The sequence below is a fragment of the Rhamphochromis longiceps genome, linkage group LG20, assembly GCF_057381845.1.
Source record: "Rhamphochromis longiceps isolate RC_006_pf linkage group LG20, R_longiceps_female_GT1.1, whole genome shotgun sequence".
Classification (NCBI taxonomy): Eukaryota; Metazoa; Chordata; class Actinopteri; order Cichliformes; family Cichlidae; genus Rhamphochromis; species Rhamphochromis longiceps.
The window spans coordinates 20,786,347-20,810,753 of NC_140576.1; the positions used below are offsets into that span (position 1 = coordinate 20,786,347).

Here is a 24,407-nt window from a genome sequence, read left to right on the forward strand (position 1 = left end):
TCAGGCAAGTCCTGAGGAGTCAGCTGAATGGTAAGAACAAGATCCGGGCCATCAACACGTACGCCCTGCCCGTGATCAGGTACCCTGCTGGGGTAATAGGCTGGCCAAAGGAGGAGATAGAAGCCACTGACATAAAGACAAGAAAGCTCCTTACCATGCATGGAGGGTTTCACCCCAAGTCCAGCACCCTGAGGCTGTACGCTAAGCGGAAGGAAGGGGGCCGGGGACTGGTGAGTGTCAGCACCACAGTCCAGGATGAGACAACAAACATCCAAGAATACATTGGGAAGATGGCCCCAACTGATCGAGTGCTCAGTGAATACCTCAGGCAGCAGAAACCCAAGAAAGAGAAGGGAGACGAGGAACCATCATGGAAGGACAGGCCCCTGCACGGTATGTACCACCGGCAGATAGAGGAGGTGGCTGATATCCAGAAATCCTACCAGTGGCTGGACAAAGCTGGACTGAAAGACAGCACAGAGGCACTAATCATGGCAGCACAGGAACAAGCTCTGAGCACAAGATCCATAGAGGCTGGGGTCTATCACACCAGGCAAGACCCCAGGTGCAGGCTGTGTAAAGATGCCCCAGAGACAATCCAGCACATAACAGCAGGGTGCAAGATGCTAGCAGGCAAGGCATACATGGAACGCCATAACCAAGTGGCCGGCATAGTGTACAGGAACATCTGTGCCGAGTATAACCTGGAAGTCCCGAGGTCAAAATGGGAGATGCCCCCAAGGGTGGTGGAGAATGACCGAGCTAAGATCCTGTGGGACTTCCAGATACAGATGGACAAAATGGTGGTGGCTAACCAACCGGACATAGTGGTGGTAGACAAACAGAAGAAGACGGCCGTAGTGATCGATGTAGCGGTTCCGAATGACAGCAACATCAGGAAGAAGGAACATGAGAAGCTGGAGAAATACCAAGGGCTCAAAGAAGAGCTCGAGAGGATGTGGAGGGTGAAGGTAACGGTGGTCCCCGTGGTAATCGGAGCACTAGGTGCGGTGACTCCCAAGCTAGGCGAGTGGCTCCAGCAGATCCCGGGAACAACATCGGAGATCTCTGTCCAGAAGAGCGCAGTCCTGGGAACAGCTAAGATACTGCGCAGGACCCTCAAGCTCCCAGGCCTCTGGTAGAGGACCCGAGCTTGAAGGATAAACCTGCTGGGTGTTTATATATATATATATATACATACATACATATACATATATATATATATATATACATACATACATATACACATATATATATATATATATATATATATATATATATATATATATATACATACATATATATACATACATATATATATATATATATATATAAAAAAACACCCAGCACGCCCCTGCGGGCGGTTTATCCTTCAAGCTCGGGTCCTCTACCAGAGGCCTGGGAGCTTGAGGGTCCTGCGCAGTATCTTAGCTGTTCCCAGGACTGCGCTCTTCTGGACAGAGATCTCCGATGTTGTTCCCGGGATCTGCTGGAGCCACTCGCCTAGCTTGGGAGTCACCGCACCTAGTGCTCCGATTACCACGGGGACCACCGTTACCTTCACCCTCCACATCCTCTCGAGCTCTTCTCTGAGCCCTTGGTATTTCTCCAGCTTCTCGTGTTCCTTCTTCCTGATATTGCTGTCATTCGGAACCGCTACATCGATCACTACGGCCGTCTTCTTCTGTTTATCTACCACCACTATGTCCGGTTGGTTAGCCACCACCATTTTGTCCGTCTGTATCTGGAAGTCCCACAGGATCTTAGCTCGGTCATTCTCCACCACCCTTGGGGGCATCTCCCATTTTGACCTCGGGACTTCCAGGTTATACTCGGCACAGATGTTCCTGTACACTATGCCGGCCACTTGGTTATGGCGTTCCATGTATGCCTTGCCTGCTAGCATCTTGCACCCTGCTGTTATGTGCTGGATTGTCTCTGGGGCATCTTTACACAGCCTGCACCTGGGGTCTTGCCTGGTGTGATAGACCCCAGCCTCTATGGATCTTGTGCTCAGAGCTTGTTCTTGTGCTGCCATGATTAGTGCCTCTGTGCTGTCTTTCAGTCCAGCTTTGTCCAGCCACTGGTAGGATTTCTGGATATCAGCCACCCCCTCTATCTGCCGGTGGTACATACCGTGCAGGGGCCTGTCCTTCCATGATGGTTCCTCGTCTCCCTCCTCTTTCTTGGGTTTCTGCTGCCTGAGGTATTCACTGAGCACTCGGTCAGTTGGGGCCATCTTCCCAATGTATTCTTGGATGTTCGTTGTCTCATCCTGGACTGTGGTGCTGACACTCACCAGTCCCCGGCCCCCTTCCTTCCGCTTAGCGTACAGCCTCAGGGTGCTGGACTTGGGGTGAAACCCTCCATGCATGGTAAGGAGCTTTCTTGTCTTTATGTCAGTGGCTTCTATCTCCTCCTTTGGCCAGCCTATTACCCCAGCAGGGTACCTGATCACGGGCAGGGCATAGGTGTTGATGGCCCGGATCTTGTTCTTACCATTCAGCTGACTCCTCAGGACTTGCCTGACCCTCTGCAGGTACTTGGTGGTTGCAGCTTTTCTAGCGGCCTCTTCATGGTTCCCATTCGCCTGCGGGATCCCCAGGTACTTGTAACTGTCCTCTATGTCTGCAATGTTGCCTTCTGGTAGTTCAATCCCCTCAGTTCTGACTACCTTCCCTCTCTTTGTTACCATCCGACTACACTTCTCCAGTCCGAACGACATTCCAATGTCATTGCTGTATAGCCTGGTAGTGTGGATCAGTGAATCGATGTCTCGTTCACTCTTGGCATACAGCTTGATGTCATCCATGTACAGGAGGTGGCTGACAACTGCTCCGTTCCGTAGTCGGTATCCGTAGCCAGTCTTGTTAATGATCTCACTGAGGGGGTTCAGGCCTATGCAGAACAGCAGTGGGGACAGAGCATCTCCTTGGTAGATCCCGCACTTGATGGTGACTTGTGCTATGGGCTTGGAGTTGGCCTCTAGTGTTGTACGCCACATCCCCATTGAGTTCCTGATGAAGGCTCTTAGGGTCCCATTGATCTTGTACAATTCTAGGCATTCCAGTATCCAGCTGTGGGGCATTGAGTCATAGGCCTTCTTGTAATCAATCCAGGCAGTGCACAGGTTGGTCAGTCTGGTCTTGCAGTCTCGGCTGACTGTTCTGTCTACCAGTAGCTGGTGTTTTGCGCCTCTGGTATTCTTGCCAATTCCTTTCTGTGTCCCGCTCATGTATTGACCCATGTGCCTGTTCATCTTAGCCGATATGATGCCTGACAGGAGCTTCCATGTAGTACTGAGGCAGGTTATTGGTCGGTAGTTGGAGGGGACCGGTCCCTTCTTGGGGTCCTTGGGGATCAGGACCGTCCGACCTTCGGTTAGCCATTCCGGGTGTCTCTCGTTAACTAGCAGCTGGTTCATTTGTGCTGCTAGACGCTCGTGGAGTGCAGTCAGCTTCTTTAGCCAGTAGGCGTGAACCATGTCGGGCCCTGGTGCTGTCCAACTCTTCATACTGGAGACCCTTTCTTGGATATCTGCCACTGTGATGGTTACTGGATCCTGTTCGGGGAGGTTGCTGTGGTCTGCCCTCAGATCCACTAGCCACTGAGCATTGCCGTTATGGGTTGCGTCCTTCTCCCATATGCTCTTCCAGTATTGCTCGGTCTCCAGCCTTGGTGGTGCTGTTCTCTTATTGTTCCCTTGCCACTGAGAGTACACCTTTGCTGGTTCTGTGGAGAACAGCTGGTTTATTCTCCTGCCTTCTATCTCTCTGGTGTACCTTCTCAAGCGGCTGGCCAAGGCTGTGAGTCTTTGCTTGGCAGTTTCTAAGGCCTCAGGTATGGACAGCTTGCTGTATTTCTTATGCACCTTCTTTGTTGCACCTTTCTGCAACTCCGTTAGTTGGCTAACCTCCCTCCGTGCTACTTTGATCTTGCCCTCTAGCCTCCTTCTCCATGGAGGGTACTGCCCCTTGTGGCTGTTCAACTTGTAGCCAAGCATCTCACTGATCACTGCTGCCGTATTGTAGATCAGCTTGTTAGTGTCGGTAATCGTGGTTGTAGGTATCGTCCGTAGTGCTGCATTAACATCATCTAGCAGACCTTCTGAGGGTACTTCACGTAATCTTGGTAACCGGCTACGGGGGATCCAGGTTTCAAGCTTGGCCATGATCCTATCTTTCAGGTCAGTTCCTCTCGCACTTAACGATCCTTCTCCTATCGCACTTGGGGCTATGTACCCAATCTCGGGTGGGGGTGATGATATCGCCCCCCTGACCTGGCGTCCTGACTCCTCCTTGCCGTAGCATTTGTGTTGTACCTTGTCAATCTCTAGCTGTGAGAGCAGTCCCTTCTTTCGAATGTTGGAACACTGAGCTACTAGTTGTTTCGCCGTCATTGTGGATGTTGGGTATCGAAGAATCCATAGGTCCCTCAGCATATATATATATATATATATATATATATATATATATATATATATATATATATATATATATATCTTGTTCACTCAGCTGAAAAGGTGAACCAAGTTGTAAAATGTTCACCACATCGAAGTAAACTGAGTCAGATGGTGCCCAAGACCGCTGGACATACCTGGAAAACCCAAACAAGTAGTGATGATAAACTGGGTGACTGATAGAGGCCCATGTCTGTCGAATCTTTAACTCCCACATCTGAAAGGATTTCTTTTGCATCCCAGGGGAGGGTGGGGTAAATAAAGTCATAATGGGCCATGTTCAGGACCAATTCGGAGACATCCAGCTCATCTGTACCTGTCACGGCAGTGGGACCAGGGGTGTTCTGAAGCAGTAGAGCAGTATCAGAGCACCAAAAGGGCTGTGGCTTTGGCAATTGTAGAATCATGGGTGTGAGCACCATGTTTGGATGATATTCACCCTCGCATCTCAACATTGACACTGACATTGTGGGGCTGTCAAATTTAACAAACAAATGTAACAAATCTAAGCATGTTTTCAGCAGGTGTTGGATTCAACCCCTTGTCTCTAACGTTCTTGATTTATATCGACAGGATTGCAAGGCATTTCCAGGTTGAGAAGGGTGTGGAAGAGAAGAGTGCAATCTTCAGCATGCACTGGTGCAGTTTGCAACAGAGTATGAAATGTCTGGGATGAGAGTCAGCACACCCAAGAGTCTGAGGCCATGGTTCTTTGCCAGAAAAAGAGTGGAATGGTCTCTCTGGGTCGAAGGTGAGAGGCTTCCTTAATCAAGGGAGTTCAAGTGTCTTATTCATGAGTAATGAGTAACGGAGTACAGGTTGGACTGGCAGATTGGTGTGGCATCAGCTGTAATGTGAGCATTGTACTGGATTGCCATAGTGAAGAGGGAGCTGAGCTGAAAGGCAAAGCATTCAATTTACCAGTCCCTCTACATCACAACCCTTACCGTTGGTTATGAAATCTGGGTAATGGCTGTTTGCAAGAGTTTCCTCTGTAGGATGGCTGGGTTCGGCTTTAGACGAAGGTTAGGGAGCTCAGACATCCAGAAAGATTTCAGAAGAAAGCTGCTTCTGCATGTGAAAAAGAGCCTGGGCACCTCCTTTTGGAAATGTTCCAGGCACACCTAACTTGGAAGAGACCAGATCTCCAACCCTACTGGCTGAAATGTACCACCAAACCATGACAGAGCTCCAGTTTTTTTTTTTTTTTTAATACAACTCCCTGTAAACAACTACTATTATACATTTCACCTGACCTTTTCTGAAAATATTTTTTTATAATTCCAAATTTGAACTTATTACTTCATAAGACCTATTGCCTCTGATTGCCTCACCTTGAGGCAACAACTGTTGCCTCAAGGTGCTTTATATTGTAAGGTAGCCCCTACAATAATACAACAGAGAAAACCCCAACAATCATCTATGAGCAAGAGCTTTGGCCTAATCTTCAAAGTGGAGATAGTGTCTCTCTTGAATCGAAATGGAAAGCCGGTTCCACAGAAGAGAGGCCTGAAAACTGACAGGAGGTTCTGCCTCTGATTTTTCTTTTAAATACTCTAGGAACAACAAGTAAGCCTGCAGTGCAAGAGCAAAGTGCTCTAAATGGGGTGATATGGTACTACAAGGTCATTAAGATAAGATGGGGCCTGATTATTTAAGACCTTGTATGTGAGGAGCCAATGAAGAGGAGCCAATATAGGATAAATCTGCTCTCTCTTTCTAGTCCCTGTCAGTATTCTTGCTGCAGCATTTTGGATTAACTGACGGCTTTTCAGGGAGTTTTTAGGACATCCTGATAATAATGAATTACAGTAGTCCAGCCTGGAAGTAAAACATGCATGAAATAGTTTTTCAGCATCACTCTGAGACAGGATATTTCCAATTTTAGAGATATAGTACAAATAAAGCAGTCCTACACATTTGTTTAATATGTGCATTGAAGGACATATCCTGGTCAAAAATGACTCCAAGGTTCCTCATAGCGTTACTGGAGGCCAAGGTAATGCCATCCAGAAGAGCAGTGGGGACAGTACATCTTGTTATTTTCAATTGAATTAAATTTTAATCATACAGTGCTAAATCATAACAACCGTTACTTCAAGATTCTTTGTATTATTGTAGTCTTTACCTTACAATGTAGAGTAAAGCAGAGAAAACCCAAACAATCAGAAGCCCACGATGAACAAGCACTTGGAAACAGTGGAAAGGAAAAACTCCCCTCTACAGGAAGAAACCTATAGATCAGTTGTGGGTGGTGGGAGGGAGTCGTAGGCTTTCTTGTAGTCAATGCAGGTGGTGCTCAGGTTAGTCTGCCTGGTCTTAGGGTCCTGGTGTACTGCTCTGTTTAACAGAAGCTGGTCATTTGATCCTCTGGTGTTGTTTTCAATGCCCAGTGCTCATGTAATGATTCATGTGCTTAATCAGCTTGGTTGCTATGATACTTGAGAGGAGCTACCATGTTGTGAAAAAGCAGGCAGTTGGCTAGTAGTTCAACAGTGTTATACCCTTGTGGAGCTCCTTCATGATCGCTATTGCTCTGCCTTGTGTTAGTCAGTCCAGATGAGTACCTGCTTTTAGCAGCCTATTTAGTTGTGCCACCAGGCAATCATTGAATGAATGTCTTTAGCTTCTTCAGCCAGTAGGCATTGTTAGGACCTGGTGCTCTCCAGCTCTTCTTTCTGGAGTTTTTGGATGCCGGCCTTTGTGAAGGTGACTGATTCTTGTTCTGGGAGGTTATTTTGGTCTGCTCTTAGTCCATGATATTGATATTGTGTGACACCTTTCTTATACATATTCCTCCAGTACTGCTCAGTCACAGCTCTGTGTGGGTCTGATCTTCTACTACTGTTTCTTTGCAGTGGGAGTACACCTTTTCTGTGATGCATCTCTTCAGCCTAGTGGCCAAAGCTGTGAGCCTTTTTTGATGGTTTCAAGAACTTTATTTATAGATATCTTGTTGTATTTCTTATTTGTCCAGGACCTGTCTCTTACGATGCCCTTTTCACCTCTGTTAGCCGACTAACATCCTTCTAGTCTTCCCTGAGTTTGCTTTCTAGCCTTCTTCTTTTTTCTACATGCATTTTTAATCTTATATCCAAGTGTGGCAGTGGCATATATGAGCTTACTGGTGTCTGTGATGCTGGTATTAGAGATGGTGAGCAGAGCTCTGTTCTCTGTGAGGATCTCCTCTGATGAGACTCAGGGAGCCGGGAGAGTTGTGCTCTTGGTTGTGTGGCTACATTAAGTCTGCCCACAATCTTCATCCTCAGCCCAGTAGATGCATCATCTACAGTTACACTGCTCTCTGCCTGAGTTAGCTCATCATATTTATATGGTTAACTGTTCCCATTGTGCTGTAGTCTCGGGATCTCGCAGCTTTGATGGTAGCCTCCGCTTATTGATGTTCTTGCAATGAGCTACAGTGGGGCAAAAAAGTATTTAGTCAGCCACCGATTGTGCAAGTTCCCCCACCTAAAATGATGACAGAGGTCAGTAATTTGCACCAGAGGTACACTTCAACTGTGAGAGACAGAATGTGAAAAAAAAAAAATCCATGAATCCACATGGTAGGATTTGTAAAGAATTTATTCGTAAATCAGGGTGGAAAATAAGTATTTGGTCAATAACAAAAATACAACTCAATACTTTGTAACATAACCTTTGTTGGCAATAACAGAGGTCAAACGTTTACTATAGGTCTTTACCAGGTTTGCACACACAGTAGCTGGTATTTTGGCCCATTCCTCCATGCAGATCTTCTCGAGAGCAGTGATGTTTTGGGGTTGTCGCCGAGCAACACGGACTTTCAACTCCCGCCACAGATTTTCTATGGGGTTGAGGTCTGGAGACTGGCTAGGCCACTCCAGGACTTTCAAATGCTTCTTACGGAGCCACTCCTTTGTTGCCCGGGCGGTGTGTTTTGGATCATTGTCATGTTGGAAGACCCAGCCTCGTTTCATCTTCAAAGTTCTCACTGATGGAAGGAGGTTTTGGCTCAAAATCTCACGATACATGGCCCCATTCATTCTGTCCTTAACACGGATCAGTCGTCCTGTCCCCTTGGCAGAAAAACAGCCCCATAGCATGATGTTTCCACCCCCATGCTTCACAGTAGGTATGGTGTTCTTGGGATGCAACTCAGTATTCTTCTTCCTCCAAACACGACGAGTTGAGTTTATACCAAAAAGTTCTACTTTGGTTTCATCTGACCACATGACATTCTCCCAATCCTCTGCTGTATCATCCATGTGCTCTCTGGCAAACTTCAGACGGGCCTGGACATGCACTGGCTTCAGCAGCGGAACACGTCTGGCACTGCGGGATTTGATTCCCTGCCGTTGTAGTGTGTTACTGATGGTGACCTTTGTTACTTTGGTCCCAGCTCTCTGCAGGTCATTCACCAGGTCCCCCCGTGTGGTTCTGGGATCTTTGCTCACCGTTCTCATGATCATTTTGACCCCACGGGATGAGATCTTGCGTGGAGCCCCAGATCGAGGGAGATTATCAGTGGTCTTGTATGTCTTCCATTTTCTGATGATTGCTCCCACAGTTGATTTTTTCACACCAAGCTGCTTGCCTATTGTAGATTCACTCTTCCCAGTCTGGTGCAGGTCCACAATACTTTTCCTGGTGTCCTTCGAAAGCTCTTTGGTCTTGGCCATGGCGGAGTTTGGAGTCTGACTGTTTGAGGCTGTGGACAGGTGTCTTTTATACAGATGATGAGTTCAAACAGGTGCCATTCATACAGGTAACGATTGGGGGACAGAAAAGCTTCTTACAGAAGACGTTACAGGTCTGTGAGAGCCAGAGATTTTCCTTGTTTGAGGTGACCAAATACTTATTTTCCACCCTAATTTACGAATAAATTCTTTACAAATCCTACCATGTGGATTCATGGATTTTTTTTTTCACATTCTGTCTCTCACAGTTGAAGTGTACCTCTGGTGCAAATTACTGACCTCTGTCATCATTTTAGGTGGGGGAACTTGCACAATCGGTGGCTGACTAAATACTTTTTTGCCCCACTGTACCGTCTGACTATCTTCTGACTTTCATTCCTCTTCTCTCCAGAGCATACCTCCACCTTCTTCCTACGGTCACTACAGATCACATCAAATGTTATCTGCAAACAACATGGTCCACAGAGACTCCTGCTTCAGCTCATCTGTCAGCCTGTCCAAGTACAGAAATCTGCTGTGTGTGTGTGTGTGTGTGTGTGTGTGTGTGTGTGTGTGTGTGTGTGTGTGTATATATATATATATATATATATATATATATATATATATATATATATATATATATATATATATATATATATATGTACATAAACCAAAATAAATCAGAAGTTTGGTTAAAACCACTATTAATGATGCACTGATATTCAGGGTACCTGCGATGTGTCAAGAAGCTGCCGTTAGCATGACCAGAACCGTCACAGCCTGGTGTTGGGCAAGATGGGCCCTCGGTCTTGAAGGCCTTCCAAGAGAAGGGTGTGCCATTTAGAAGACCTTCCTTCTGCCGGCGTGCTGCTAGTGGACATCCATAAGCACTGCGATGAGTGGCGTACTTCCCACTGATGTGGCCCAGGCTATCACAGCCAGGAACAGGACATCTGTAGCCAGGCAGAAAACACTGTCAGGCTAGTTTGGCTTAGGCTAACACAAGACATTTTAAATTTGGTACATGAATTTAGACAATGGCCTCTGAATGGGTTAAAGTAGACAAATGTGTCATTTATCCCATTTGTCCAATCATTGAAATCCTTTCCATTTTTCTACAGGAAAGAATAAAGGCATAGTTTTAAAATAAGTAAGATATTATCCTCTTCACAGGGTCAGTGTGCTGTCCTGTGACAGCCCTGAAGGTGGTGTAAGAACTAAAACTCCATCATTCATCTGAATCATCATAATTCATCTTCTGATACTTAATATCTTGGAAATTAGATTTTTAATCTCAATGAGATTTTTTACCTGGATAAATAAAGGATTAATAATAAAAAAACAATATCTATAATACATTTCTTTTGAGCCAAAGTAAACCAAATTATAATCTAACACACACATGGTGCTAATGAGCTATTGTTGCAAACCTGAGCAGCTCAGAATCTTCTTTGTCATCCTTGGTAGGGGTTGATTTGACTCCACTTTTCTTGGCTCGGGGGCATCCAGACAAACTGGCACAGAGGAAGAAAGTGGACCACACAGAAAAGACAAAGCTTTGCTTAAACACAGGCTAAATAAAATTCTTTAAAAGAATAACCTCAAAAAGTAAAAAAGTCATTTGAATATTTTGAAACATGTAAGCTAATATGGGTGAAGCTGATTCTGTTTAATGCGCATTTTAACAGTTTACAAGGACTCAGTACATTTACAGTGAGTTTATGTGAACATTATATTCTGTTAGCTTAATGTTTGTCACTCAATGTCAGCTTCTGTCTTAGTGAGACTGGTGGACTGTGTAAGCAGTAGGGACCAAGAAAATAAGTCTACACACAGACTTTTTTTTATTATTGCCAAAGTGTGACATAAACACACTGAGTAACTGATGTAGTCTGTAACGAATATGTGATTGGGGAGGCAAACTCTCACCTGCGATGTGAAGCATAGTTTCCAGTGATGTGGCCTGATCCGTCACAACCTGGAGTTGGACACCTGAGACAAACACACACACACACGCACGCACACGCACACACGTGCACTTATTCAATTTGCAAATTTAAATTATTAGCACATTGCTGGCAAAAATGATTTTTTTCCACCAGATTACTTAGAATCAATTTTTTTTGTTTCCAATTTTTGATATATTGTATTATATCAAAAATATTAGTATTTTATATTAGTTTAAAAAGGAGAGCAAGGACAGAGCTGTAGCTGTGGAGGTGAGAGACGGGAGAAAGCACACATACTTTAGTTCTGCTGTGTGGGCAGCCATGAGGGTCCGAAGTGATTTATCAGCAAGAGGACAGCCTGACAGACTGAAAGATAGGTTAGAGAGAGAATGTCAGAACACCAGACAGATCAGAATGTCTGAGTATGAGTGAAGGAAAGAGCCAGAACCTGAACTAGACTTCAGAGCCAGGACAGAATTGAGCAGGATACACAGCAAGGACAGAAATGGTATTATTTTAAATTCAAGTAGTGTCATTGTTAGCTTCCCCTAAATATGTTCTTTGGCATAACCAGAGTCATCTACTCTGAATGGTGTAAGTTGTAAATGTAACAGTCTACTGTTTGCTGAAACATCTGAAAGGTCTCGTTTGTTCAAATGAAGAGAGAATGAAGGGAAATCCTCAAATGTTTCACTGCGTATCCTCTACATATAGTAACCATGTATTAGTTTTCAAAGGAGCTTGCAAAGAAAAGCGTCTGGACTTCTTTAAGTTGCTTGAAGACGTTTCACCTCTCATCCGAGAAGCTTCTTCAGTTCTAAGGTAAAATGGTGGGGAGTCCCAGATTTAAACCTAGTGGGAGTATCCCCCCAAAGAGGGACAAAAGGACCCCCTGATGATCCTCTAATCGCCTGAACCAAAGTGTGAAAATGGGTGTCGGTCCCAATCAGCCAGGGTTTCGGGTGAGCTCATTGTGAAACCTGGCCCCACTTTATCATGCGAATTGCTGAGGTCAGATGGCCCGGGATGTGAGTGTTCATTAAGGCGTCTGGGGAGGGAACTCAAAACTGGATTATAGATGGCAGACAGTTGGTGTCGTAAACCACCGCCTCTGTTCAAAGATGGTCGCTCACAGTGGAACTTAGAACTGAAGAAGCTTCTCGGATGAGAGGTGAAACGTCTTCAAGCAACTTAAAGAAGTCCAGACGGTTTTCTTTGCAAGCTCCTTTGACTACGATGACCCGGATGACTGAGAACCTACACAGACATGTATTAGTTTGTTTTCAAAGGAGCTTGCAAAGAAAAGCGTCTGGACTTCTTTAAGTTACTTGAAGACGTTTCACCTCTCATCCGAGAAGCTTCTTCAGTTCTAAGGTCAAATGGTGGAGAGTCCCAGATATAAACCTAGTGGGAGTATCCCCCCACAGAGGGACAAAAGGACCCCCTGATGATCCTCTAATCACCTGAGACAAGGTGTGAAACTGGGTGTGGGTCCCAATCAGCCAGAGTTTCGGGTGAGTTCATTGTGAAACCTGGCCCCACCTTATCATGCGAATTTCTGAGATCAGATGGCCCAGGATGTGAGTGGGCGTTAAGGCGTCTGGGAAGGGATCTCAAAACTGGATTATAGATGGCAGAGAGTTGGTGTCGTAAACCACCGCCTCTGTTCAAAGATGGTCGCTCACAGTGGACATAGGTGGCTTCTTTCACTCCTCTTTCAAAACCATCTGTCCTCTCTGTCCAAAATGTGAACATTGGCATCCTCGAAAGAGTGTCCTTTATCCTTAAGATGCAGATGGACTGCTGAGTCTTGTCCTGTGGAGGTGGCTCTTCTGTGTTGTGCCATGAGCTTGTGAAGTGGCTGTTTGGTCTCTCCAATGTAGAGGTCTGAGCATTCCTCGCTGCACTGTACAGCATACACCACATTGTTAAGTCTGTGTTTTGGCGTTTTGTCTTTCGGGTGAACCAGTTTTTGTCTGAGCGTGTTGCTGGGTCTGAAATACACTGGGATGTCGTGCTTGGAGAAAACTCTCCTGAGTTTTTCTGATACACCGGCTACATAGGGGATGACAATGTTGTTGCGTCTGTCCTTCTTATCCTCCCTCGCTGGTGTCTGATCTTCTTTTCTGTGCCTCTTTGCTGACTTTAAGAACGCCCATTTAGGATAGCCGCATGTTTTGAATGCTTCCTTTACATGTGTGTGTTCCTTCTTTTTTCCTTCAGGCTTAGAGGGAACATGTTCTGCCCGGTGGTGTAGGGTCCTAATTACTCCAAGTTTGTGTTCCAGAGGGTGATGGGAGTCGAACAGGAGGTACTGGTCCGTGTGTGTGGGCTTCCGGTAAACTTTGATGTTGAGGTTGCCGTTCTCTTCAATGTGCACAGCGCAGTCCAGGAAAGGCAAACAGTTGTCCTTTGTGTCTTCCCTGGTGAACTTGATGTTTTTATCCACAGAGTTAATGTGCGCAGTGAAGGATTCCACTTCTTGTGTCTTGATTTTGACCCAGGTTTCACAATGAACTCACCCGAAACTCTGGCTGATTGGGACCCACACCCAGTTTCACACCTTGTCTCAGGTGATTAGAGGATCATCAGGGGGTCCTTTTGTCCCTCTGTGGGGGGATACTCCCACTAGGTTTATATCTGGGACTCTCCACCATTTGACCTTAGAACTGAAGAAGCTTCTCGGATGAGAGGTGAAACGTCTTCAAGTAACTTAAAGAAGTCCAGACGCTTTTCTTTGCAAGCTCCTTTGACTACGATGACCTGGATGACTGAGAACCTTCACAGACATATTAGTTTGTTTCATTACGTGAGGTCAGGTGTGAGAGGTCCCAGTTGTCTGTGCTAATGTGCTGGACAAATACTGAAGCAATGAAGATACAAATTTTACACGAGCCATTTCATTACAACTGAAGAAACTTTTTCAATGCGTGTACCATGCTACCCCTGCCCCCCCCCGAGACCCCACCCACAAAATGGGAATCTATGTAAAACCTAAATAAATAACAATAAAATTCCAAAGCTATAAACAATTTGAAAAAATGTCTTTAGCTGAGAGCTGTTAGAAAAACTAGTTTTAGTTATTTGCAAAAAAAGGAGATAAGAAATAGAAATCTCTTAAAAGTTACACTTAGTGACACTTTTCATTTCACAATTCAAACATTTTCAGTGTGGTGCTAGATTGCAGCCAAGTATGTGGTTTAGTATTGTCTTGCTGACATAAACAAGGCTTTCCCTAAACCTAGCAAACATACCTGTGTGGGGTCACAGTGGGTAGATGTGGGTGAACTGTGAGACTGTTGGCTGGGTTTTAAAATCTATTATGGTTGGGTAGGCTAGCCCAAGTGTTCCCCATAGTGAAATTTTGCCCATTTGTGTCCCCCAGAAGGAATTCTGTGGGCACTTAACTGTGTGGACCATGTGTGGACACACCCCGTTTAGTGAGTGATAAGCATTTTGTCCTGCTCACACAGCCCCTCAGTTCATGGGCACATTTGCTGGTATATTATTTATAATACAAAAGTAAAGGTGTTTCATATCTTCTCTAAAATAGATGAAAACATGAAATGATAGAACATGTTTAATTACAATGTCAGAAATATAAGACTGAGAGAAGATGACTGATTTAAAACCTCAGTAAAATTAAAGTTATACTTGCTCTAATTGATATACTGCAAAAGAGCTCAACAAGTAAAATATATTAGGCCAGTATCTGAGCATGCTGTAGATCTGTTGCAGGTCTACAGTGGGACACACTGTGGGCCATTCTCTTGTTAGTGTGGGCAGCTCACAGTCAGCCCACATTATGGGCTGTCCCACTGAGGCCCCGCACTGTTGGACCAAGATATGGTTTGCATTTCATGCTTGAACTGGACCCCTGATCAGCCTACTATGGGCCTTAGTAGGGTAGTGAAATGTAAGCCCCGTGGGTCTATTCCTAGTGGCTTTACACAGCCTCAAGGGGGCATGCTGTCATCATCTGGATTGCAGCATATGATCCTAAAAACTTGTATATATCATCTGGCATATTGCTCTCTTTCTCGCACTTTCTCTCATAAAATTGTATAAAAGCAGATCAGAGTCTGGTCAGAGGTTGAATAGACAGGTCATTATTTAGCACTTTTCTTCTTTATCTGAGCACTCAAAGTGCTTTACACAACCTGCCTCAGTCACCCATACACAAGCACTTTTTTCTATGCAAGTGCTTTCTATCTACCACCTACAGGGTGCAATGGCATTACTTCAGGACTGTTTTGGATGAAGTGATTAGAGCATGTTGTATAATATGTGATACATGTGCCCTACACACTATCTTATGGCACTTGGAGAAAAAGATGAGTTAAGCCAGGATTCTGCTTATCATTTTCTCTTTAGTTTTTAGTGCAATCATCCCACAGCTCTCTCTCTGACTGGATTGAACACCTTACTCTCAAATTGGATTTTGGACTTATTGTCATGAACCTGGGTTTTTTGGCCCAGCATTTTGAGTTTTCTTGCGTTTTGATATTATTTTGGATTCTAATTTATATTTAAGTCCACTTTGTTATTCTAAGGATTTATTCTACAGTACCTAGGTTATTCTGTTTAGCCTTTTGATTATTAGATTCCCCCTTGTGTCTTTGCCCTCTGTGTGTCTGTGTTTATCTATGTTGTGAGTCTTTGTGTCTTGCTTCACTCATGTTTCATTCTGCTCCCCCTTGCCTGTCATATTATCCATGTTTCCCTAGTCATGTCTCTGTTTGTCTGTCTGCACCTCTCTGAGTGTGTTCCCATTATTTCCTGTTTTACTTTGGTAGTCTCCTACACCATGTTTTGCTTGCCTCTCTTACTTTGAAGCTACCTTGTCTCATGTGTAATGTTTAACTGTACATGCTCCATCTCATTGTGTGTAATTTGCCCCAGCTGTGTTCCCCACGAGTTTCCTGTTCCCTCGTAATTCCCTGTATATTTAAGCCTTTTGTTTTCTTCTGTCCAGCGTGGTGATCTCTCTCATTCCTGGCTGTGTGAGTCTCTATGTGTTAGTTTATAGATGTACCAGTATAGTTTTGTGTTATTTCCCCTTTCAGCAAATAAATCTGTCCTATCTTGTTCAAGCTGCACCACAGTGGTGCACCTTGTCAGCTCGTTGGTATGTTGACTGGTTAACTGACAGCAAGGCTCTGCGACTTTTGAACTGAGGATGGATGGTAAGGATGGATGTTAATGCCTTTCTGGAGACCATTTTCAAGGACACAGTAAGATGTATGCCCTCTGCACTGGGAGACACACCTCATACCCCCATCATTAAAAAAATCAGCACCACCCAGAATTTACAATAGCTTATTTCCACAGACAATAAGACTGTTAAACTCACTGTGATATGCAGAACAAAGCCACTTTTGGAAATAGGTATAGTGAAAATGCCAACATTTTATCACTATTTAATCAAAACACCCACAATGAATAGCAAAATAATTGTTTTACCAAAATTTTAAATCCCTCACACAAAATGCTATTTCTATTTTGTTTGAAGTAATTATTTTATCAGCAGTTTCTCAGTTCTTTTTTTTTTTTTTTTTCTTGTTCAGTGAGAGAAATCTCACTCATTATGTTTTAGGTTTGAATAAGTGCATTAAAGTCAGGTTCAGTGTTTGAGGTGGAAATAAGAAGGACACTCACATCAACAGCAAGGTCCGCCTTCCCTTCTGCACCTGAGAGCTCAAGGATGTCCTTGCCTTCCTTTTCACAAAACTAGCACTGACTTACAATAACACCTCCTGTCACGATCCTGGGTCTCTGACCCAGCGTTTTCAGTTTACATTTTGAGTTCTTAAGTTATTCCTTTATTATGTTGAGTAATTGGATTATCTTTTGGTTGCCTTTAGTTTATTTATGTTTCACTTAGGTCTTCTGTGTTAGTCTGTCATGTTTCTTGTCTTCTTGTCCATGTTGTGAAGTTGTATTGTCATGTCTGCTTTCCACTTTGTTTCCTGTTTTATTTTGATAGTCTCGGTCCTATGTCAGTGTGGTCCGCTTTGCTTCCTTTGTCTCAATTAGTGTCAGCTGTTTCCCCATGTGTTTCCACTTCCACTAATCACCCTTGTGTGTATTTAGTATGTGTATTTCTCTCAGGTTGTCTGTTGTTCACGTCATGTTCTCCACACCATGTTTCTAAGTTTCATGTCCAGGTTTTTAATGTTGTTTGTTTTGTTCACCCAGTTTAGGTTAATGTTAGTTTTGCTTCAGTTTGCCTTGCCCTTTGTTTATACCCTTTAACAGCCTCATTAAACATCTCGCTTTTTGTTAATATTCAAGTTTTCTTTCACATTCTTTGTCTGCATTTTGGGTCCTCTTTGCAAATTCATACAGTGTGCTGCCGCATACTGTGACACCTCCTGGTATATAGCACAATGCAAAAACACCAATTTCAGTTCTGGGGCCCGTTCTTCGTACCTCGCTAAGTAGGTTAGCCGGATTAGATTGTTGACGATTTCGCGTGATCCTGGATCAGTCGGTTCCCCGAAGCTCATCCGGGACTTGCTGTCATAGCAACAGAGCCGTAAGCGTAAACCTGCTCGGGAGCAGGTTTACTTTATGTAAACAGGATTAGATCGCGGCCACGCAGGTATGTCCGCTTCATTTATACGAAAGCAACAGCGATAAATAAATAACATCAATGTAACTGAAGATAATGCAGCACTTGATCCTTTTATTGATGTCACACAGATACATACAGGTCATTTCCTAAAAAAGGGAAATGTACTATTAACATTCTATTACATGTATGTGATTATTACAGATGTAATTCATATTTCAGAGTAGTAATTGTAAATTACTTCGTGTAATCAAGATGAGAGACCACGGCTATAAAAGCCAAGGTGGATTTGGGAAGCCTGTCGCAGCCATGTCCTGTCCGTTTACGCGAGCAACCCATTGCGGAAGGTGCAAGATTGATAAGGAGAGTCCTCAGAATTCAGCGTATATTGCGGGACAGACAGGATCCTTTAGCTCAGCGCGACAGTGTGCTCATTGAGAGATATCGATTTTCCCGTGAGGATATTATTTACTTAACCAACTTGTTGACGAGGGGGTGCAGGACCACCACCTGTCTTTTTTTGCTCTGCCCTTTTCTTGGTTGCTGTTATAAACAAACAAACAGATTATTTCAGGCTCTCTTTCCAAGAGACGAAAAGCAATATAAGTGATAAATATTACCATTCTGTAGAATATTCTTATATTTCACTTTTACTTGTTCCCATGTTCTAGTGGGTCCTGTTGTGGCTCTAATGTGAAAGAGGATATAATATAACAATATAATATAATGTAATATAATATTGGATAATATAGTGTAATATAATAAATCTACCCTACCGCCTACTGGTGTTGGCCAGAGGGGCCGATGGCGCAATATGGCAGCCTCGCTTCTGTCAGTCTGCCCCAGGGCAGCTGTGGCTACAACCGTAGCTGCCTCCACCAGTGTGTGAATGTGAGAGTGAATGAATAGTGGCATTGTAAAGCGCTTTGGGTGCCTTAAAAAGCGCTATATAAATCCAATATATTATTATTATTATTATTAAATTACTTACGAGTTTAATTTGTCAGCAACTTTCTGCCAGCCCTCTCTCCTTGCTTTTGCAGCCTTTGCAGTGTTCCCTTGCGTTCTGATTAAACTCTGAAACTCCTGAAATCCCTCACTCAGGAGTTCTTGCTCTGCTGCCGAAAAATACCGAGCCGAGCGCGCTCCTTCGACATTTTCGCCGACCAATCAGAGGGTTGCCGATCAATGTTTCTACTATCGATGCGTAGCCCCTTTTATGACACCCAGTGATGTCACATTACTGCGTCCAGCTGTACTAATCGTCAACAGCAGGTGTGTTCGGGGAACCGGATTAGCGAGCTCACGGTTAGCGCGATGATTTGATCTTGGATGTGTCATTTGATCTTGGATGTAGTAAGCGACGTACGAAGAACGGGCCCCTGGTTTGGACAGCCAATCATAAAACCTGCCGGTTTGTTCCATTTCAGGCCAGGCCTATCTAAGCAGGCAGTCACTTCTATAAAAAAAAAATCACTATATTTGTGGTCACTTTCACTCTTTAATTGTTTCAGTGTACAAAGATGGAATATCGGGCCTATGTCATAGACATTGCAGCTTTAGTCCAGAGACAAGGAGAAAAGGTCTAGCAAAGATTCAAATGTCTGTTCCCACTCTGCATGAGACCAATTGTTGTACTTTTTTGTGTGTTTAACTTCATAATGTTCATTCAAACTGGAATCCTTAAACACAGCTATCTGCTCTCCATAAACTAAGCAGATGGCTTTACCTGACGTCAGTAAATAAGTACTAAGAAGCTCATGTTTACATTCTTCATAAATGTTTTATTTAATGTGAGCTGATAACTTTGAAGGCCAGCTTCTTTCATAAAACTCTGTTCCAACGCATTTAAAGTGAAGCTGCATTCGCTTGTACAGGAAAAACAAACAGTCTCCTTCAAAATAACAATAAAGTTGTATTGTGTGGTGGCTGGAATATGACAAACTATTTGATCTCATGTGGACTGGCCACATGTTGGATGTGCCACAGATGCTGTACAATGTCCAGGTATGTTTCAAATCATTTCATTCTTACACCTTCACTGCTTACTCAAAAAGTAGGTCCATATTATCCAAACATCAGTGACACAGGGTTCAAAACTGGTCTAACGCATTCTAGGACAAGTGGCAGAAACATTATCTGTTCCCACTACAACCTCACAGAAGTGGACATCGGAGCAGCCAACCTTAAACAAAGAAATGTGATGCTTGTCAAGTATTGATGAAAAAGAACCAGCTGGCCTGTAGTCGTTATCACTTACTGTATCCTCCAATAAAGACAGATTGGTATGGAATGTGCGAGTCACCAGGAAAGAGGGACCAAAGCTATATGTCAGCCGTGGGAATGAGATGGCCTTGCACACTATTCTCCCAATGACTGAAATGTATTTTAACTTAAAACTTGTTATATAACTATGGGAAACCTCTTCTGTTTGTTTATAAGGAAACCCATTAGCTTCCACAACAGTGGTTGCTAATCTTCCTGGGGCCAAAACCATCAAATACAATCAAATAAAATATTACACAATAAAGTGGATACCAAATATCTGCATAGTTTGGCTCTTATATCCACAGTAAATGTTTACAATTAAGAAAATATAAGCATATAAATATCAATGACACTGAAATAAAATACACAAATTTCCATTACAAATGACATTGCCCTCTTACAGTATTTACAATGAATTAAAAGCTGCCTAAATAGGCTTATAAGTGATTTTTAAAATTATGAATAGAAGCCAATTCTCTAAGTGCATAAGGCAACTTATTCCACTGAAAAGATGCTCTAAATATAACAGAGGTTTTCAAAAAGTTGCGTTTAACTCGAGGAGTTACTAAATTGCAGTTTGTTGAAAATCGTGTACTATGATTATGTATTTCATCTGGATATTGCAACTGAGCAGAAAAAAATATGGTGTGTTTAACAGTATTGCTTTTTTTTTTTTTTAAAATACAAGTAAGCCATCGTATAATTCAGCTTGTACAGAAAGCCAAGAAAGTTTATCATGCATTTTATCGATATTTGTATAGTATGAACACTTTAACACTAATCTGGCCGCCTTGTTCTGGACTAACTGAAGTCTGTTCAGAGCTGACTCACTGTTACCACTTCATTGTATCCTAGATGAACATGTTCATTTGTTACTTAGACAAAGTTTACTTCTTTGATTCCACCTTCTTGCATGATTTGGGATATGCATGTTTGCAAATTTGTTGCTGTTCAATAATGTCATCAGTAAGTCCACAGTAAGAGTGTTGCTGTTGAGGGAAAGCAAACAATGTTCTTCATGATTGATGCACCTTCTTCAGCTTGAAATTGTCTTTTAAAGCACTGTTGGTATGTAATCTAAAATCTGAGTTTTGCTTCTGTCAATGAAGAATAAAAAAAATTGGCACAGAGTTTAGTAAAGAAAAAAACGAGCGAGTATTTTCTATGTGTCTTGTGATTATTCATTTTTAAGACATGAGAATGGAGGCTAGAATCTTTTCCAGCTGTCATAGGATGAGAAGGCAGGGTACACCCTTGTCATGACTTTATTCCAAGGCTCTCACGGCAATACAGACAGCAATTCATGCTGATATTTATAGATCTGGCCAATAGGAAGAACATGCCCACACAAGAAACCAGCAGGTGGATATTTCCTCAGTTTTGCCCAAGTTCACCTGGTCTAAGTATAGAGAGGCAACCTGAACCCTTCTGTCATTGTGCTTATTCTGAGGAGAGGAAGAGTTTGGTCTGACTGCTGACTTCAGCCAGGTATTGGATGTAGAGGGCAGTATAAGTAAATACAGTATTTTGGTAATAATGTGTGAGAAGTTTGAATGCTTTGCTTTTCCTGCAGTGAACACAGCTATAGACACACACTAGGAAAGTCACAGGACTGGATGCCATAAAAGTAATGTGTCAGCAGAGATGGGCAGTAACGTGTAATCCGATTACTTTTTTCAAGTAACGCGTAAAGTAAGGGATTACTATTGCAAATTAGATTACTGTTACTTTCCCATAAGCACGCTGTGTTACTGCATTACTAAACCGTGATTTTGTTTGTAAGAGTGTCTCATGACAACGAGCGTGTGATGTCCGTGGCAGCAACAGACGTGTGTAGATCAACAATGGATAATATGGAGGACGGGAGAGAGTACGACCATGCAGCTTTTAAAGCTTGGAAGTACTCACATTACTTTGAGTTTGATTCCGTAAAAAGGGTAAAATTAAACTTCAAATCTGAGCAAGCACTGAGCACGCTGCCACGGGAATGTGAAATTCACAGAGAAACCCCCGAATCCCTCCACTGACATGACCACTGCGGTGGCAAACCTCCACCAGTCCCACTCCTGCTAAACAGGTGAAAGTAGATTTAAGAGTGGCATGACTTAGTGCTGCTGAATCTTTGATTTGAGTTTTTTCTTTTGCTGTGCATTACTTGGATCTATTTGAAAGAGTGAGTGTACACACATTATTTTATTTTATATGCTGAATATGCAGAAAACAGGTTTAACTGTTAAACAATTTTCTTCAAGTCAAAGACAGTTACATATAATAAAATGTTTGCTCGATGCAATGTGCATAAAGTTAAAAGATTAAAACTAATAAAACAATTTTTAAAAAGAGGCTTTTCCATTTGATTCAATTTTATATGATGGATTATGCAGAAAAATGGGCTGAAAGGTCTATTGCTTTATTACCTATTCAGATTGTGTATCATGTTTTTAAACTAAGTAATAAAATAATAAAGTATATAATTACTGTTGAAAATAAGTAATCAGTAAAGTAATGGGATTACTTTCATGGAGAAGTAATTAGTAACTAATTACTATTTTCAAGTAACTTGACCAAACTGTGTGTCAGTAATGGTGAACAGTGTTCTGACTGCTGTCTGACAGACTTAGTAAAGACAGGCTAATGAGATTTTTCTTTCTTTTTTTTACAGGCCAAAATGAAAGTTTTTTTTTTTGCTATAATCACACTTTGAAAACAGCAGAAGCAAACACTGGACATTACTTCTAAGCTAGATTTGAGGTCTTACCTCCGATGTGATGCGTAATTGCCAGTAATGTGTCCACTGCCATCACAGCCTGGAGTAGGACACCTAGGGTCAAGAACACATTCACAGATCAGTGTAGTGCTTCTACAGACTTTTCAGAAAACAAAAGCTTTCTTGTGCACATATCCTGTGTCTTGCATTGTCTTTTGCTCCCATGTTTTCATTTCATTTCATTTAAATACTCTCCCTTTCTAAAAGAGAAACTCATAATTACATATGCAATAAAGCAAGCAACAAAAATCGACTGGTACTTAACTATAACACTTTTCTTTATATATATATATATTTTTTTTTTCCATTTTCACAAATAGTACATAATTACATAACATAATAATGTGTACAGTTCAGAGCCATAACCCCCCCCCCCAAACAACCCCCCCCCAAAAAACACCCCACAAAGCAATAACAACCCCCAAAACAAAGCAAAAACAAAAACAAACAAACAGACTGAGAACTAAACACAAAACAAAACACCAGCTCAGATCCATCTAAAAAGTAAATAAAGAATATAATACAGTACAATACCTGTGGTCCCAGTAGTACATTGCAGTTTGAACACTCAAGAGAATCCTTGTAACATAATACTAGAGACATCAGGTTCCACATAATTCAAGTATGGTTCCTACACCTTGAAGAATTGGTCTGTTTTTGAGTGCAGTACACATGTAAGATATTCCAATGGCACTAGATCCAACACTACTCTTTTCCAACCTTTAATAGTTGGTGCTTTTTCATTAATCCATTGGAGTAGTATATTCCTCACCGCATAGGTGAGAATACAATACAACCTCCTATTATTCTTGGATATTAACCGCCGGCTGGGGAGACTCAGTATGAGAGACAAAGGGTCCATCTCCAATTTACAACCCAAAATCTTCTCCATTTCAGATAACACATTAGACCAATATTCTTGCAATTTCAAACATGAACAGAAGCTGTGAGTTAGGGTACCAATTTCTGTCTTGCATTTGATGCACATGGGTGAAAGGGTAGGATTATATTGATGTTTAGGGGCAGGGATAGCTCAGTAGGTAAAGTGGTCGCCCCATGATCGGAAGGTCGGCGGTTCGAATCCACTTAACGGCTACCCTGAGGTACCCCTGAGCAAGGTACCGTCCCTACACACTGCTCCCCGGGCGCCTGCTTAGTGGGCTGCCCACTGCTTCACTGAGTGAATGGGTCAAATGCAGAGAAAAACAAGTAATTTCCCCATGGGGATCAATAAAGTATCCATTATTATTATTATTATTATGTCTGCGAAATATGGATATATGCATTCTGTGTATGATTTTTAACTGTATTGCTTTGGTACGATTACAAACTGAGATTGATTTGGCATAACTCCAGACATGTTTCCACTATTCATTATCAATTATTATACCTAACTCCTTTTCCCGTGTGCCTTTAAGCCTCTGTGACATCACTGAAGGTACAGAATATAAAGCCGTAGAAAATATCTTCACAGGTACCTCTTTATCTGTTAAAAATAATAATTTCTTAACATGAGAGACTTCATGACTCTCACTGAAGTTAGTACTGTGCAAGATATAATGCCTTATCTGTAAATAATGGAAAAAGTCATGTTTGGGGAGAGAATATTTCTCAACCATTTGGTCAAATGGCATAACCACATTGTCGGAGAATAAGTCCCTCAGTCTGTGAACTCCTTTGTTCTTCCATTCCTTAAAACCTATATCAAACATCCCCGGTTGAAAGTGAAGAT

The 24,407-nt window shown here is 42.7% G+C and overlaps 1 protein-coding gene across 7 annotated transcripts in view; it reads right to left on the minus strand.

Annotated features, from left to right (window-relative positions):
* Window positions 1–24,407, minus strand: part of myt1a (myelin transcription factor 1a) — a 77,991-nt gene that overhangs the window by 23,617 nt on the left and 29,967 nt on the right. For 6 of the 7 annotated variants that reach the window (XM_085394429.1, XM_085394431.1, XM_085394427.1 and 3 more), the window contains 5 exons: window positions 22,667–22,729; window positions 11,364–11,432; window positions 11,047–11,109; window positions 10,548–10,631; window positions 9,849–10,070 (listed from right to left, as the gene is read on the minus strand). In XM_085394429.1, the coding sequence (XP_085250555.1) occupies window positions 9,849–10,070; window positions 10,548–10,631; window positions 11,047–11,109; window positions 11,364–11,432; window positions 22,667–22,729 (501 nt within the window). The remainder of the gene's footprint in view (window positions 1–9,848; window positions 10,071–10,547; window positions 10,632–11,046; window positions 11,110–11,363; window positions 11,433–22,666; window positions 22,730–24,407) is intronic. The other variant, XM_085394430.1, reaches the window with a different exon arrangement.